The following is a 15,473-nucleotide window of genomic DNA, read 5'->3' on the forward strand; positions in this document are numbered from 1 at the left end:
TGATGTATGTGTGCTATGTAATTATTTAATGAGTGGCTTCACAGCATTTGTGGATGTGCTTGTGTGCGACAGGAGTGCCGGTGTGGGGACAAAAGGATCTTGCCTTGTCCAGCTATTTGAGCCCCTCCTGCAGAAAACAAAAATCCAGTGATTACAGTGAGCAGCTAATGACATTTTTTTGTCAGTTTGGAATGCAAGAAAAAAAAATACAGCCTGCAAGATAGAATAAGGTAAAAAACAAGGAGGGTAGCATAAGTTACAATCACTATTCAGATGATTAAATATTACAGCTTCTGTCTGTGCCATCTCGGTCTACACTTTCATGGGAAAGTGTGTCCAAACTTTGGACTGGCACTGCATATCTGTCATTTCACTGTATCTATTTTTTTCTTTATATTTCCCACAGAGAACAGTCTCACCTCTGTGTCAGACGTCCCAGCAAGGGCTCAAATGATAAAAGTTTTCGTGCAAGACTCCAAGCTGTATTTGATCTGGCGATGACTAAAGGCCTCTGTCCCAGAGGGCTGAGGGGGAAGAGGACTGAACTTGTAACTAACCAACAGCAGTGATGCTTGTCACGTGACCGCGCTAGGCTCGAGCACGGGCACGCTGTGGATCATGTACATCCTGCAGCACAGTGATGTCAGACAGACAGGAGACCACCTCCCCCTGCAGCGCACCATGATCCGGCTCCTCCGCTGCCGCCCCGGCTGCCGCTCTCCGGCCATTCAGACCGTCACGGAGTAAAGAGAGCGCAGCTCCTAACAGCAGAGGTTCACTGTTTGAATCCGCCAGCCACTTCAGTTCTGAGGGAGGCGGGCTCTCCCCAGCAGCCCACCTGCAGACCTGACACCATGCCCTCTGGGTGAGTTCACCTCTCTGCTAAAGTGTCAAATAAATTCGGGTTTAATTGTTGCAGTTGATTTAAAATAAAAAAAAAACAGGATGAGGAATGTTTAGAAGTTAGGACAAGATGTTTGTTCTTTCTTCAGATACATGTGAGTTAGAACACACAGATAGGAGAGGTTTAATAACATATCTTCACCAACTCCATGATAGAGAGCTATAAACTGTGGCACAGTGAGCAGACCGGGGAGGGGAAGGCGTGACTGGGTTTAAGATACAGAAAGTATGGCATGGAAGGGGAGTAGGGGGCTTACAGCCAATCCCCGGGACACTTCAGGAATTTTCCAAAAGAGCCTGGTAAGGCCTGATCTTTGTCCAGTCTGTCATCTATCAGCATTAAAGCAGTAGAAGTTTACAGCAGGGCAAATGTTTCCAAGAAGAAATATTTCCTCCTTCATCTCCCATGTCCCGCCGACAATCTGAGGATGTTCTCAGAGCACCAATGCAGAACATCTTTTTTTCTGGTCTCTCCCCTCACCCATGCACAGGTTTACCTCCCTCCTAGTCCTCCTCTTCCTCCCCCCCGTGTTCTCCTCCTCCTCCCGCCCCCAGTGGATCCTCCAGCGTGTCCCTGTGGTCCTCCCACAGAGCACCGAGTCCCGGCCGTCCCCCCGCTTCCTGTCCCCGGCCCGTCTGGATGTCGCCTCTTCCTGCGACCCACAATGCCACAAAAGAGCCCCTCAACCGAGCTACTGGGACCTGCGCCGGTTTTTGGCCTATGAGACTCTCCACTCTGACGGTCAGCTGACTGAGACCGCCGTCGGGATCTACGGTCACAGCCTGAAGCCGGACAGCAGCCCGGTGTCCTCTGAGGAGGCTGGACCGGCGCGCGTCAGGAGGAAGCGCCAGATCTTCGGCCACGACGGCCGCTTCAGCATCGCCGGACAGAGCTTCCTGCTGAAATACCCCTTCTCCGTGGCTGTCAAACTGTCCACCGGGTGCTCTGGGACATTGGTGGGGGACCGTCATGTCCTCACAGCTGCTCACTGTGTTCATGACGGTAAAAACTATGTGAAAGGAGCCCAGAGGCTTCGGGTCGGCTTCTTAAAGCCCAAACACCGACAGCCTTCCTCCAACCTCAGCAACCACGTCGAAGGGGGCTCTGCTCCTTCCGCCCCCCCAACCAACAACAAGATGAAGTTCCAGTGGATCCGAGCCAAGCGCACTCATGTTCCCAAAGGGTGGATTAAAGGGAATGCAAATGATATCGGGATGGAGTATGACTACGCTTTGCTTGAACTGAAGAAACCCCACAAACGCCGCCACATGAAGTTAGGAGTCAGCCCCCCGGCTCAGAGGCTGCCCGGGCGGCGGGTCCACTTCTCGGGATTTGACAACGATCGTCCGGCCCAGCTGGTGTATCGGTTCTGCCGGGCCGGGGAGGAGACCGCAGACCTGCTGTACCAGCACTGTGATGCCCAACCCGGGGCCAGCGGATCAGGGGTCTATGCGCGGATGTGGGATGGGAGGCGCCGGCGTTGGGAGCGGAAGGTGATAGGCGTGTTTTCCGGACATCAGTGGGTGGAAAGACAGGGCGCGTCTCACGAATTCAACGTGGCGGTGAGAATCACACCGCTTAAATATGCCCAGATCTGCTACTGGATAAAGGGCAACTTTGTGGACTGCAGAGAGGGCTGAGGAAAAGGTGATGCGGGCGACACACGTGTCACTGCAGAAGCATTACATCAAGATAAATATCAACATATTCTCACAAACCGGTATCAGTGCAAAACCTTCAGACTCAAACTCAGTAACCGCACTAAATTAAGTAAACAGGGTGTGCTCTTTCATTTATGCTTAGTTTTATATTCTCACATTTCTAAAAACAAAAACTTAACAATAAAAAAGTCCCATTTGTGTGGACCGAGGAAACATTTTGGTCAGGTGGTTTTGAGAAACTGAAGCGGGGTTTTCTTCTTGTTGGATGACTCATCTAGGTAACAACGCTATCTGCAGGCACCTCCCCTCTGGAACATGGACTAATGCAAAGAAGGATGCTTTGGAATAAAGCCTAAGCACCAGAACTAGGAAAGCTGACTCTCTAGCCATCCTAGTCCATTTTCCTGAGCTAGCACTAAAGATTGCACTGTATAACTTTTTATTTCTACTGAAAAATTACCGTTTTCGTCGATGAATGTACAAGTCCGCTACCAAAGTTGCCAATTGATTTGCTCTGAACCATCATGCATCTCCTCTCAGTGGAGAGAGTAGTTATCTACAGGCAGTGTGTTCTGCTGCTGAGTTTAGAGTGAAGGAGGTTTTTTTTTTTTTTATTAAATGTTCATTGGTGTTCAGCTCCCCCTGGTGGCAAAGATACAACGTTGTAGCTGTCTGCAATAAACAACCTGAATTAGGCGATTTAACCAGGTGTACATAAGCACTTTTTTATTTTCTCCTTACATTTGTGTTTCTGGAGCTCGAGAATGGCAAACCTAATGAAATATATGCTTTGAAATACGTTAATGTGTTTTTCTTCTCAGTCTTCTCATCAAAGTGATTTTGGGCACATGAATACAAAAACATTGACAGTTCAAACAGGTTTTGATTTATTTCAGATGTCAAAAAGAATTTTCAGAAATGCTGTCGGGAAATTGAACACTGTAAAAAGCCGAAATATGAGGACCAGCTCCTATGGCTTCTCCAGCTCCAACCTAACCAGGAGTCTGTATCTTCAGATATGGCACATAGAAAACAAACTCTGAGTCAAATTAGATCATTTTTATAGCGAAGGGGACACAGATTACCATCGTGGTTTTAATTTTTTTTTTTCCGAATCTCACAAAGACCAGCAGACAGATACAATGTTTTCCAAATCTCAACCCTTTATCTCTTCTCCAACTGTAAATCCTACAGGTTTGACCAAACCAAAACAAATCAGTCAGAATGTGTGTTATTTCAGCAAAGACTTAACACTGAAGTAAGATCTGACAAAGAAGCAAAACTTAAAGCAAGCCCAAAAATGTCTCCTTTCTGTATTTTTGAGGTGCAGGTAAGTTTAAGTACAACCGACAATTCAAAACCATGGCTATCACCGGCAAAATTACAAAAGGATGACAATTCAAGCCGACAGCACCATTCAGCTACAAAGGTTTCTACATTCAAATGAAACATGATGACAAAGAACATAAATATAAGAAGCTGATGTCAGGATTAAGTTCGCAGACAAGCAGAATAGTGGCCATGTGGATGACAGGCTCATCTTGAAAGGAGCTTCCTTCCCCTTATTTATATCCAAATGTAAATGTCATTCAGGCATTGATTTTGAAATTCAAAACAGCACACAAAATTCTGGTTTTCAGATTTCTGACTCAGACCTTTCCTTCTGAGGAAAAGGCTCTTTTGTTTTTTCCATATTATTTTTTATCTGGATGTTGAACAGTTTGCAATCCCTGGCAATAACACTTAATACTGGCCAAATTTAAGCACTGCCTGCAGATTAGAGGCTGTGAGGGAGTGGAAACTCATGAGGAGGAAGCAACATGTGGGAAAAAGGATTTTCATCAAGAGAGCAAGGCAACAACATGCAAGGCAACCTGATTGTAACACCATTAACTGGTAACTGAAAATACATTAATTGGTAATGAGGTGATACATACAGTGTTTCTCCTCCAGCTGTCTTCACCAGTTGATGTTGGATTCATCTTCAATGGGTATGTCAATAACAAAGACAGAAAACAACAGCATGCTTGCACTGAATGAAAGGGTACATCTGGGGGCATACCCAAAAGAAGATTATAATCAGCCCAATTCAATCTGTTATCTGCATCCAGTCTGCAAACACATAGACCTGATGGGATGCTCACTCTTAGAGTGTCTTAAACATTCAGGCACCAAAATTCAACAAAATAAAGTGTTTGGATGGCTTTTAGTAACTTAAATGAGTTTTACGCTATATCATAGCAAGAAGATTTATGCACGTCAAAGTGCGGTCAGACATCAGTGTGAGTTTTGACCTGGTTACAGCAGCCATCTTTAAACCTTTACACATTTTACAACAAAGGCAAGCAACCCCTTGCCTGGTGCTTTAACTGGCCTTCCAGAAAGCAAAGGATGTAAAACAAGCACATACTGATAGCAAAAGGCAAGACACATGAAAGAGGAAGAATAAACCATCCTCTGCAGAAGCAGTAGAAAGGAGTACCTAAGGTGTGTGTGTGTCTATATATATATATATATATATATATATATAGACTGATCTTAGATATTAACAGATATGAAGTAAGTCAAAGTTTTATTTGACACGGTGGTAAAAATCCACATGAGGCTCCGTTTTAAGAATTATTAGGTATTTTTGAGATTCACACTCTGGTAAGCAGTTAGATGAGAAAATGGAAAACACCATGTCTGAACAGTAAATACAAAGCTATCACTAGTAGTAATGGAGCTTTCATTAATCTTGACCAAAAAAGTTATATGTACTGAACAGACATGAGCGTTGCATTGATCCTTTCATTCTCTGCCTGAAACAAACCAAAAAAAAAAAAAAAAAAAAAAAAAAAAAAGAAGGGCATTTTCCAAAATGGTGTATTATTCCTCCAAGAGCAACGACAAACGATCAGCTTCCAATGGGGCAATGATGCTACCCCGAACAGCTACTGGATACAGATTGAAGATTTGGGAGCCATAGGTTTAAGTAGAATACAGGCAAACCAGGATTCGAGACCTCTGGCTTGACTCCATCCACTCCCCTGAATGGCTCATCTAGTTTAACTGACTGTCAGAGGCCAAGTCCACTCTGTGGCCGGCCACCTGCACTTAAAATATCTTTGGCAAAAGTCACCTCCTGGCATTCCCTAACTTCCCTGACGCCTAGCAACAACATAACACGACATGCTAATGTTGTCGGTGTGGTAATGCCTGTTGTAACTCGAAATAGTATACAAAATAAAAATATTTTTTTAAATAGGTATATATATAAACATTGCATTAAAAATAGAACCGTATCAAAACACAATTATGAATTCACAGTCTGTCCCTTAACCTCCAATTGTGAGCTTGAAACAACTCTCCAGTCTTCTGCTCTACCAGACCTCCAACCATTTCCCCTCCAAATCCAGTTCAACGGTGAGGCGTCACTGTGCGCAAACTTTACTGCGATTTGAGCCCCAAACTGTTGGAGGACAGAGGATAAGAGTAAGCTTTGCCCAGCACAATACGATCTCGGAGCAGTTTAAAAAGAACATAGTAGTTGCAGAAGAGAATAAGCCCCAGAGACAAAGTGTGGTTCCAGCGCTCAGAGCGGAGCAGAGAGTACAACTGGTACAAAACCACACTTGACTCGATCCAGATCAGCAGGTTTAGGATCCGCAACGGCTTGTGAAACAGGAACTGCAAGACCAACAGACATGAAAAAGAAAATTTAGTGGACAATAAAAATCAACTTTCCATGTGTGGTGCACATGGAAACTTAACACAAATCTACTAACACTTTTCAACTTATTCTAGTCATATTATGTAGTGCTAAATAACTTAAAATCTAGAGAAAAACGCCAGCTTGGATGCTGCGTTCATGAAAACTCGGAACCGAGAATTTTATATTACAACTCTGAAATTTCCGACTTCCTATATCATAGCATTCACACAACAGATCAACTCGGAGGAGAAAAAATTTGTTTGGCATATTGCCAGCTTTTTCTCGACACTAAAATATGTGCAGCAGCCATTTATGGTTATTTTTGAAAAAGTAATTTCCAAGTTTGACAACTTAGAGCTCATTTGTGCCCAAGTTGTTTAGAATGCAGCATCAGCTGCTGCTGGATCTTAACCAAGTTCTCCCAGACCCACGCCCTAGTGATGTTAGACTGGCTGAGAGGGAAAGCTGCGTTACTCTCAATCTATTGTTAGGTGAACTCAGTTGACTGCTTGAACCTGACAATATCCATCAATATCCAGCATCAACAGGTTAGTTCCTTTTTATGTTTATTTATTTATTTTTTAAATCACAGTCCATGTGTGATCAGGACACACATGATGCAAAGGCACAGATACTCACATAAAACCTTGCATGGGAAACATCAGAGGGCAGAGCGACATTATAGGGTCCAACTGCCTTGTACAGACATCGACTGTGTCGAACCAACACCCCCTGAGGCCAAATAGTGCTTTCTGACCACCTGCGAACATTAATAACAGTTATACAGAACCAATTAATAAATAAAATTAGAAACCTCAGAGTGTACAACGGGCCACTCACAGATGCTGAGGTGCGTTGCTGTATGAGCCATGCTCCAATTTCTGCCAGCGACCCAGGTGAGCTGCTGAGCGATGTAGGAGGTCGCAGTAGCTTGGGGGCAGCAGCTGACTCATCAGCATCACAAATGCATTGATCCACACCATGATCAGATGCTCACATGACCAACGCATATCGTAGTACTGGGTACTCTATGGAAAACACAGGAGCTTTTGATAGATTCACCTGAAATCCAGCCATTTTACAGGTACTTCAGGAATAGTGGCGTAGTGGCATTTGAAAATTGTTCAACAATAAACAGAGAATCTTAAAGAGAAAAAAATCTCAAGTGACAGATACAGACCTTGACAAAGCAGAGAGGCAGGAAGGCTACATAGTAAGCGCTGAACAGTGAGTTGAACAGCACTTCCTTGATCCGACGGTTGAAGTCACTCTTCAGCTCCTCCACCTCAGCTCGGATCAACTCTGGCGTGTGTGAGTGTGTGTGGGGTGGACAGGTGTGTGTGGGCATGTGTGGAGGGCTGGAAAACTGCTCTCTGAGGTTCTCTCGTAACAAGAAGAGAAAGTCACGCGGTCTAAAGAACGGGGTCTCTGTTAGGGCAGTCTGCTGGTGGTCGGCTGGGTAATCACAGTCAGCTGGCACTGTTTGGCTTTTCCCTCCCTCCTGATGAAAACAGCAGAGCGGGACATACACTCCAAATCTGCCATGAGGGTATAAGGGTGGAAGAAGGAGAACAGACCAGCAGGCTTAAGTTTTAAGTGATTACAGGATTAACAGGAGATGGTTGACATGAAAATATAGATGATGCATATTTAAAATTGCAAAACCCATCAATGGTACACAACCTTTATTTCAGGTCCCTTATTCAGAGTATCACCAGGAATGTTCATGACTTGTGTAAGAAGGCAACACTTTGTATCTGATTCACCCCTTGACCTTTATTGCACATAAACTCATTCAACTATGATAACCTTGTATGAAAATTAGAATAAACAATTTCTGTGCATCAAGAAATTTAACAGTTGCAAAATATATATCAACCAGCCACCATAAATGACAATGATGGAATCAGGAGCTTTGTAAAGTTTCTCATTACCACATAACACCAGCTGTAAAAGTTAAGTGCCCAGAGGCTGGAAACTAAGTGGTGTTCGAACTCCTCTCTAAAGACAAAGTTACGTTTAGGGTTAAAGTTTACCACCTAACACCGACTGCACAAAGTTAAGTGTCCAGAGGCTGGAAAATAAGTGGTGTTCGAACTCCTCTCTAAAGTCAGGGTTAGATTTAGGGTTCCAGTTTTAAATTTTTTACACAACCACTGAGTGACCAACCAAAGAACCCTGTGAATAACGGAGAAAATGTGAGCAGCATTAACTTCATTCGTTTGACTTATTGCATTGTATCACCTTTTGCCCTTACTTTGCTTCACAGTTTGTTGAAGCATAACACTGGCCTTTGGAGGCAGGGGTGTTAGGGATATAAAAGACTTACGGGTATCCCAGGAAGAGGAGGTTGAGCACAGAGTGGTTCTTGCAGAGGTTGACCAGTGTCCAGCACAGTACCCAGCCACACATGGTCAGCAGGCAGAGCCGAGCTGCAATGAGAACCACATAGCGGAGCAGAGATCCGCCACTGCTCTGACAAACCTGGATGAGATGGATTACAGAATATGGGGCAGATATCAGAAAGACTGTGGCTTTGATCGCAAGGAGCTCAGTTCCCACAAGGGCTATGTTTGCTGAGTGTGCATTTACTTCTGAAACTATAGTCCAAACTAGCCTCCTGGCCAACATGACTGTGATGAAGATAGCCAGGTGGTAATCCATTAGATGAAAGTTCTGAAGGAGAAAAAAAAGACAGCATTAGTTTTCCATCAAGACTTTACTGAACTCTAACTTTTCAAAAGCCCATTATGTAACATGTGACAGCCTTTAACACAAGCATGAGACAAAAGGCAAGAAATTAAGATCTTCCTTCCCCCCTGCCCAAAAAAATCCAAAAAACAACTACATAAGGAAAGACTAAATGAGCAGCTAAATAGGTAAATAAACATGAAAACTAAGACCAGTGTATGTCAGAAAAAGCCAAGCAGTATGTATTTTCTGTTAATCTCTTCATTTAAACATCAGGCAGGGGGAGGATAAATAAACTGTATGCTCGTGTATACTTTTTCATCTAGCAACTCGTAAAACATACTTTTTTTTAAGTTTAGATTTAAGGATAGATTCTAACAGGGTTGAGGGAAGGAAACAAGCGGAAGAAAACAGTGATTAAACTAAGCCCAAAATCTGTGTTTTTAATTTCTAAAAATGAAAGAAGACAAAGAATTTGCAATTGCCAGAAACATCAGCGCTGATGGTGGGTATTTTGTGTGTGTGTTCTTACAAGTGAGGTAGAGGCTGCAGGGTGACTGTATGGGTACCACCACACAGTCCTGTAGATGTTGATATACTGGACAAACAAGGCCACCAGCAAATAAAGGAATAGCATTAACTCAAACAGCAGGCTGCTGTCCAGTGGCAGCTCAGGGATCCTCGAGTGGCGGACTGGCTCTGGTGTTATGAGGGCTGAGAGAGGTGGGGCTGACAGACCCACTGAGTTACTGCACCTAAAAGCAAATACAAAAACAAAAATACAAACACTCAGCACAACTCAGATATATCTAGGATAGCAATGTGTAAGATCCTAAACATTCAACTTGTTATATATTAATTTCTGAAAGATGTGTTCCTGTTTGTAATATCATATTAAAAGGAAAAGTTGTTGAAGCAGCATGAGGTATTCATCTACTGGAGATGGGCCATTAACTATCTTGAAGCTATCAGAATGCACAATATGTTTAGTTAGTGTTTCTCCTTGGAGATGAAGAAATCACCAAGCTTAGCACAAGAGGAACTAGATGAACTTTCCCCCTAAGGGAACATAGATACAGAGCCTTTAGGTGGATTCTGGGCTGAAGATTTAGCTTGTGAATTAGTAAATTAAAACATGTTCTACCAGTAGGCATCCAAGAAAGGCATGAGCGGAAAAACCAACAGCATAAGTTAAGTACAATAATTACAAAGGCATACATGTAACTTAACATACATGTGGATGGGATTGACGTATGCAACAGACTAGGCATAGTTGCTTGAATTAGCTCACAGGCTTTGCTTCATTTAATTGATTTCAAGTCAAGTCAATGAAAGAGACCAATCAAGTAAACATAATTTTTTTTCATGCCAGGTTAAAGCTACAAATAGTATCAAACAGCAAATTGCTTTATCAAAGATAAGCTAGAAGGACACTGTGGAATTAATTGATATAATAATATAATAATCAGGGATGAGCAGATGGATCAATTGATTGACCACTAAGAGGTCACGCTGATCATAAGCACAGACCTCAGTCAGTCAGTTTTATCTGCTATCCATCTACTAATCTTTAATCAATGATTGATGAGAGAAAAGAAAGGCTTTTCGGGGGGCCTATGAACAGAAAGTCATTAGGAAGCAGACATTAAAACATGATATTTCTCAAGATAGAGTTAATAGCTTGTCTATTCTTCAGCAAAGTTCATAAAGATAAGACTTGAAGTGGCATGTAAAACTTACAGGCAAATAAATAAATAATGCAGACTGCCTGCTGCCCTAGGAATGATGCCTGGCTGTCTTGCAGGCATAGCATGTTTAACATCTTTCCACCCACTTGCACTGATGATGTTGGGGGAGCTAAGCCTGTGTTGTTGTTGTTTTTTTTTTTTTTTAAAGAAGGTCATGATAAAAGTCTGCTTTTAATTTTTGTCTCATTGTAGTAGCCACCCTCTTTAAAGATTCACCTTATTCATCAAAAACATTTGCATCCCAAATTTGCCTTCGTGTAATCAATTTTTGTCTTCATCTGTCTAATGCTTCCTGGGCAAATAGCTGCTATGCAACCCCTGTGCAGAGCATCTTCACCCAAGTGTTTCCCAGTTATTACCTGCACTACACCGTGATGCATCAGTTTCATATAAAGACCAAAATAAATCTACAGTTCTCAGTGCTTCCAAAAAAAAAAAAATTATTATTATTAAGGCCATCATAATATCAACGTTGTCCACTACATAGTGATATTATTTTGAGCCTTTTTCAGACATAATTTTTTTAGCAGTTGTTGATTCATCCAGCCCTTCTTTGACTAATTCTTGCTCTCTCTCACAAACATAACAAAACTGCAGACTCATCTGTCTCAGAACAACTATCAGTAAGACTGCGAGAAATTCTGCTGCCTGTCTGTCTCTTCTTAGCCCTCTCTGTTTGTGTTATTTGCATGGGTGCATATGAGAGTGTATCTTCATCAGGACTAGGCTCACAATATTTAATTGTTATTTACCTGACAGAATGCACGTGATGTGGTGGCACAGGTATTTTTCAGTTATTCGTTTGTTCCAAAGTATCAAATTAAATATTTGCCATGGAGCCTCTTATATTTGTATTACAATTGTATGTGATTACATGAAGCCAACTGACTTCAACAAGAGAAGTCTGTGACACTTTGTGTAAACATACAGAACAATCTGTCTACACCTCTTCTTTCAGGTGTGTGCATACCTGTTCCTTAGACCTGTACCATTGCCAAGGTTGCCTCCAACCAGAGTCTGCAGGGACGGCAGAGCAGAGCGACTTAGCTGCTGTCTGCTGGGGCCTCTGCGACCTCCTGGCATTGTCGCCAGTTACCTTGGCTACCACTGATGCCACCCACCAACCAACAGCCACTGGGATTCCTCCCCTTTGCCTCAATGGACCACCATGTACAAACAGGCCACTGTGGAGGAAACCAACAAAGACAAGTCAGATCCAACAACAACAACAACCAAAAAAGTGAACAGGTAACACAAATTACATTCAGGTCGAAAACAAAACCAAAACCCTTATCTAAACATACCTAAGGCCAAACCGCCATTGACAATACCAAAGCACAGCATCCTGGAACCAAATTAAGTATGAGTGTCACTAAACTCTCTGTCCCATTGTATTTGCTTTGTTTTTTGCATGCAATGATTAAACAATACTGAAGTAGGGCTACAAGAACATCAACAAAAATGTAAGTATCTATTATTCTGCCCATTATCTTGTTAATCTTTTGGATAATACAGACCGATCTTTACCAATGGTGAAATAAAGTAGCAGGCAAGGTTGGAGGTTTATCCATCTGCACACACACCAACTCTGTCGGTGTCAGTGACACCTGTGAAATAATCCTTCTAGCTCTGACTGGGTTAGATTTGGCAATAAGTTTGTTATTGTCAACAATAAGCCTGCTGTATATAGATGCAAATAAAAATTCCATTCAGTCACAGACATTGGAAAAAAAAAAAAAAAAGAAAAAGCAAAAACCACATGGTATTTATCTGTTGGGTGCTGAATGTTTTTCGTCTTCATACTTTAGATTTGACACATGACATGTTATTATGGCCCAGGTCAGGTTTACATCTGCCAGCCCCCAGAGACCTGGTCCTAATGATGGGAAACTGAATTTTCAGGGGTTATGGAATGTTGATCAGGCCAGTTTAATAATGTTTCAACTTAATATTGGGGGGTGCTGTGATTTTTTGCATTATTGTCACGCTTCAACTCATGATAGAAATGGCATGAACTAAAACCTTAAAAATTGAACACATCTCTGCACAAACCACTGCCGAACAATGCTAACACCACCATCTGCACATACCCAGAGTATCAGACCTGTTAATGTGTTCAGTCTACTTAAGCTCACATTGGGGGAAAAAAATCCCCTGGAAGTGTTTGCAAAGGCAATATAAAATTGTCATTGTGTCATTGAAGCTGTTAAATGCTGACCCTTACCCTCTGCTATCTGAGGAAAATATTTCAGACTACAGGTACAAATGAATCATTACATGTGTGACTTAGAAATAACGGCTTTCACAATACAAATTCTAACTTTTACTCACATCTGGGCACTTGTAATAATTGGCAATGGCTTCTCTGCATTTTAGATACACTAGTGTATCAGCTGCCAAGCCACCAAGAACAATACTCTGATAAACCTGAATGTAATGACTATACTGTTATTAAACACAGACGGGCCGTTCCTGGCTCAACATGGGAATTTATCTGAGGCCACAAAGAACAATTAGCTGTGTTGGGGAGATGCCTGCTTCTAAAAACTAACTAATAAACATGACAGAACTCGTTCAACTTATTGCAAAAGAAGAATGCCAGCTGTGTGATTATTTGTGAATACTTTTGCACAACTTTCTTGCTAAGCTAAGCAATGGTTGTTTCAAAGACTTTGACTTAACTTTTCATTTAAGTTAACACTTAATATTTTTGACTGCAACTAACATTTAAAACAGTTACTGTCAGTAACTTTTGCATGGATTGCATAAGTTTTTGAAATGCCGAATGATAAACAATGAGTGATGCCAGATCACAAATTCACTGCTTTGACTGATCTAATGTTTGGAATTTCAAAGAATTCTTTCACAAAATTGATGATGTTAAATAAACAAACAGATAAGTCAACTTATAAAATAAGATTAAATGCAACTGTAGTATGTTTGCACTTTCAGTGAAATATATAACATATATCAACAGATGTATTTAGATGTTACACCAGATTTTTTTGGGTAGACATTGATGTGATGGGACAAGGTATTTCATTGTACAGTTAGTTTTTCAAAAATATACAAAATTGTATTATGAACAGGTCCTCTCTCTCTGGCCCAATTATTCAGGAACTCAATTTCAGTTCCCGAAAACTGATGATCAACTTATTTGGGAATCGTGTAATAATTTATTTAGATTTCAAAGCAAAAATTCCAGTTAGTCTCCTGCTCTACTTTTTGAAATGTGAGGAACCACAGCTGTTCCTTGAACAATGTGATTGTCCACAGAATATTTTTGGACTTTGGACTGTGGTAGGCCGAAACAAGACATTGGAAGATATATTCTTAGAGTCAGGGAAACTGTTGTTCTTCGAGTGCTGTTGTGTGATGGGAAAGCAATGGAATAATTCAGTAACTGTTTTGCAAATTGAATATGAATTTTAATTCTATTTACATATCAATTGATTGATTTTTTTTTTTTTAACCTTTTCGAGTTTAAAATCCTAATTACAATATGAAGGATTATAAGGATTTTATGATTTCCTTGGTCAAAAAATTATACTAAACCAAAGTATTTACAAGAAATTCAATAAAAATTGCAGATTGACAATCAAAATTAAAATTATTACTTACACTTCAAGAATAGAAACTTCTCATAATAGTATGACTAATTATATTGAAAGTAATATATTCCAGCACCACAACTAAAAGAACAATAAATAATAATAAGTCTTAAATTAGCCTGTGTAGGTAACAACCTCATTTACCAGTTTTTCATTTGTTTGGAAATAGTCCCATCTTACTTCATCGGCAAGTGTATACTCCTAAAATGAAATAAATACAAAGCAGAGACAGATAACAGCCAACATTTATGAAACAGGACGGATAACACAGCCAACAGTAGTGTGTGTGCTTCATTACTTGACAATATTAGAGGTAAATGTTGCACAGGAAACGCGCGCGCACACGCACTGACACACATACACACAAGTCAAAAGTGAAAACAGGAACTGTGAGCTCGAGAAATTAACTAAAAAGGGGGAATTGCAGCGCAGTATTTTGTGGAAGTTCAACACATTACTTGTTTTCCCTTGAGAAAAGCAAACACAAACTTCATCTACTGAAGTGAGAAAATAATTGAGCAGAGGAGGGAGAAAGGCGTTTGGAGATGCAGATGTGTTTGTGTTGGCTGTGCAGATTTGTTGGGAGTCTTTTCTTTTTTTTTTCTTTTTTTTTTTTTTTTGCAGACTTGTCCGTGACATCAGGCAGCGCTGTCATGTTCACGGCGGAAAACTTGGAGACAGACTTGAGCAGGCTGCTAGCTCCCACAAACTAACCTGGGGGGGTTTAAATGCGCAGTGAAGCCGCTGGTACTCACACAACATGGATAACACACGGAGGACTGAGCTGGACCAGGATGCATCAGCCAGTTGTGAACCGACTCCGCACAGCGCCGGGCATTTCTCCGCCACACAGCTTCACTATTCCCGGCTTCCCCGGTGTGGCGACCGGCTACGTTGGCACCGGCGACTCTGCGGGGTGGCGGTGCCGGGGGCCCGAAGCATAAAACGGCTTTAAAAGTTACACCCCGGTCCGGAGAAGCAACAGTGTCAACGCGTTGTACAGAGACCGACGTGGCAAGCCCGCACCGCCTCTCCTACCGACGTCATCAGAGCGCGACCGAAACGAGGCTGCACAGTCGCAGTTTGGAAAAACTGGAGACTGAAGTGGAGCCAGTGCTGCTGCCACCAGCTGTCATCAATAATTTTATTATCGATCGTGTCAAC

The 15,473-nt window shown here is 41.8% G+C and overlaps 2 protein-coding genes across 4 annotated transcripts; one reads left to right on the plus strand and one right to left on the minus strand.

Annotated features, from left to right (window-relative positions):
* The first annotated feature begins 654 nt into the window (after window positions 1-654).
* LOC115041566 (serine protease 23) lies at window positions 655-3,364 on the plus strand. Its single transcript, XM_029499114.1, has 2 exons — window positions 655-865; window positions 1,395-3,364. Exons 1-2 carry the CDS (start codon window positions 855-857, stop codon window positions 2,542-2,544), a joined length of 1,161 nt encoding a protein of 386 aa, XP_029354974.1. The 5' UTR covers window positions 655-854; the 3' UTR covers window positions 2,545-3,364.
* Window positions 3,365-5,417: 2,053 nt separating this feature from the next.
* Window positions 5,418-15,330, minus strand: tmem39a (transmembrane protein 39A). 3 transcript variants are annotated; one of them, XM_029499007.1, is made up of 10 exons: window positions 15,065-15,330; window positions 14,454-14,510; window positions 11,669-11,882; window positions 9,483-9,705; window positions 8,852-8,935; window positions 8,589-8,743; window positions 7,440-7,797; window positions 7,100-7,287; window positions 6,899-7,019; window positions 5,418-6,234 (listed from the first exon to the last, which is right to left on the minus strand). In XM_029499007.1, exons 3-10 carry the CDS (start codon window positions 11,779-11,781, stop codon window positions 5,995-5,997), a joined length of 1,482 nt encoding a protein of 493 aa, XP_029354867.1. In that variant the 5' UTR covers window positions 11,782-11,882; window positions 14,454-14,510; window positions 15,065-15,330; the 3' UTR covers window positions 5,418-5,994. The 3 variants fall into 3 exon arrangements, with proteins under 3 accessions (XP_029354867.1, XP_029354869.1, XP_029354868.1); XM_029499009.1 differs by having other exon boundaries at window positions 15,024-15,330; XM_029499008.1 differs by lacking the exon at window positions 14,454-14,510.
* Between the last annotated feature and the right edge of the window lie 143 nt (window positions 15,331-15,473).

Source organism: Echeneis naucrates, chromosome 3 (assembly GCF_900963305.1).
Source record: "Echeneis naucrates chromosome 3, fEcheNa1.1, whole genome shotgun sequence".
Taxonomy (NCBI): Eukaryota; Metazoa; Chordata; class Actinopteri; order Carangiformes; family Echeneidae; genus Echeneis; species Echeneis naucrates.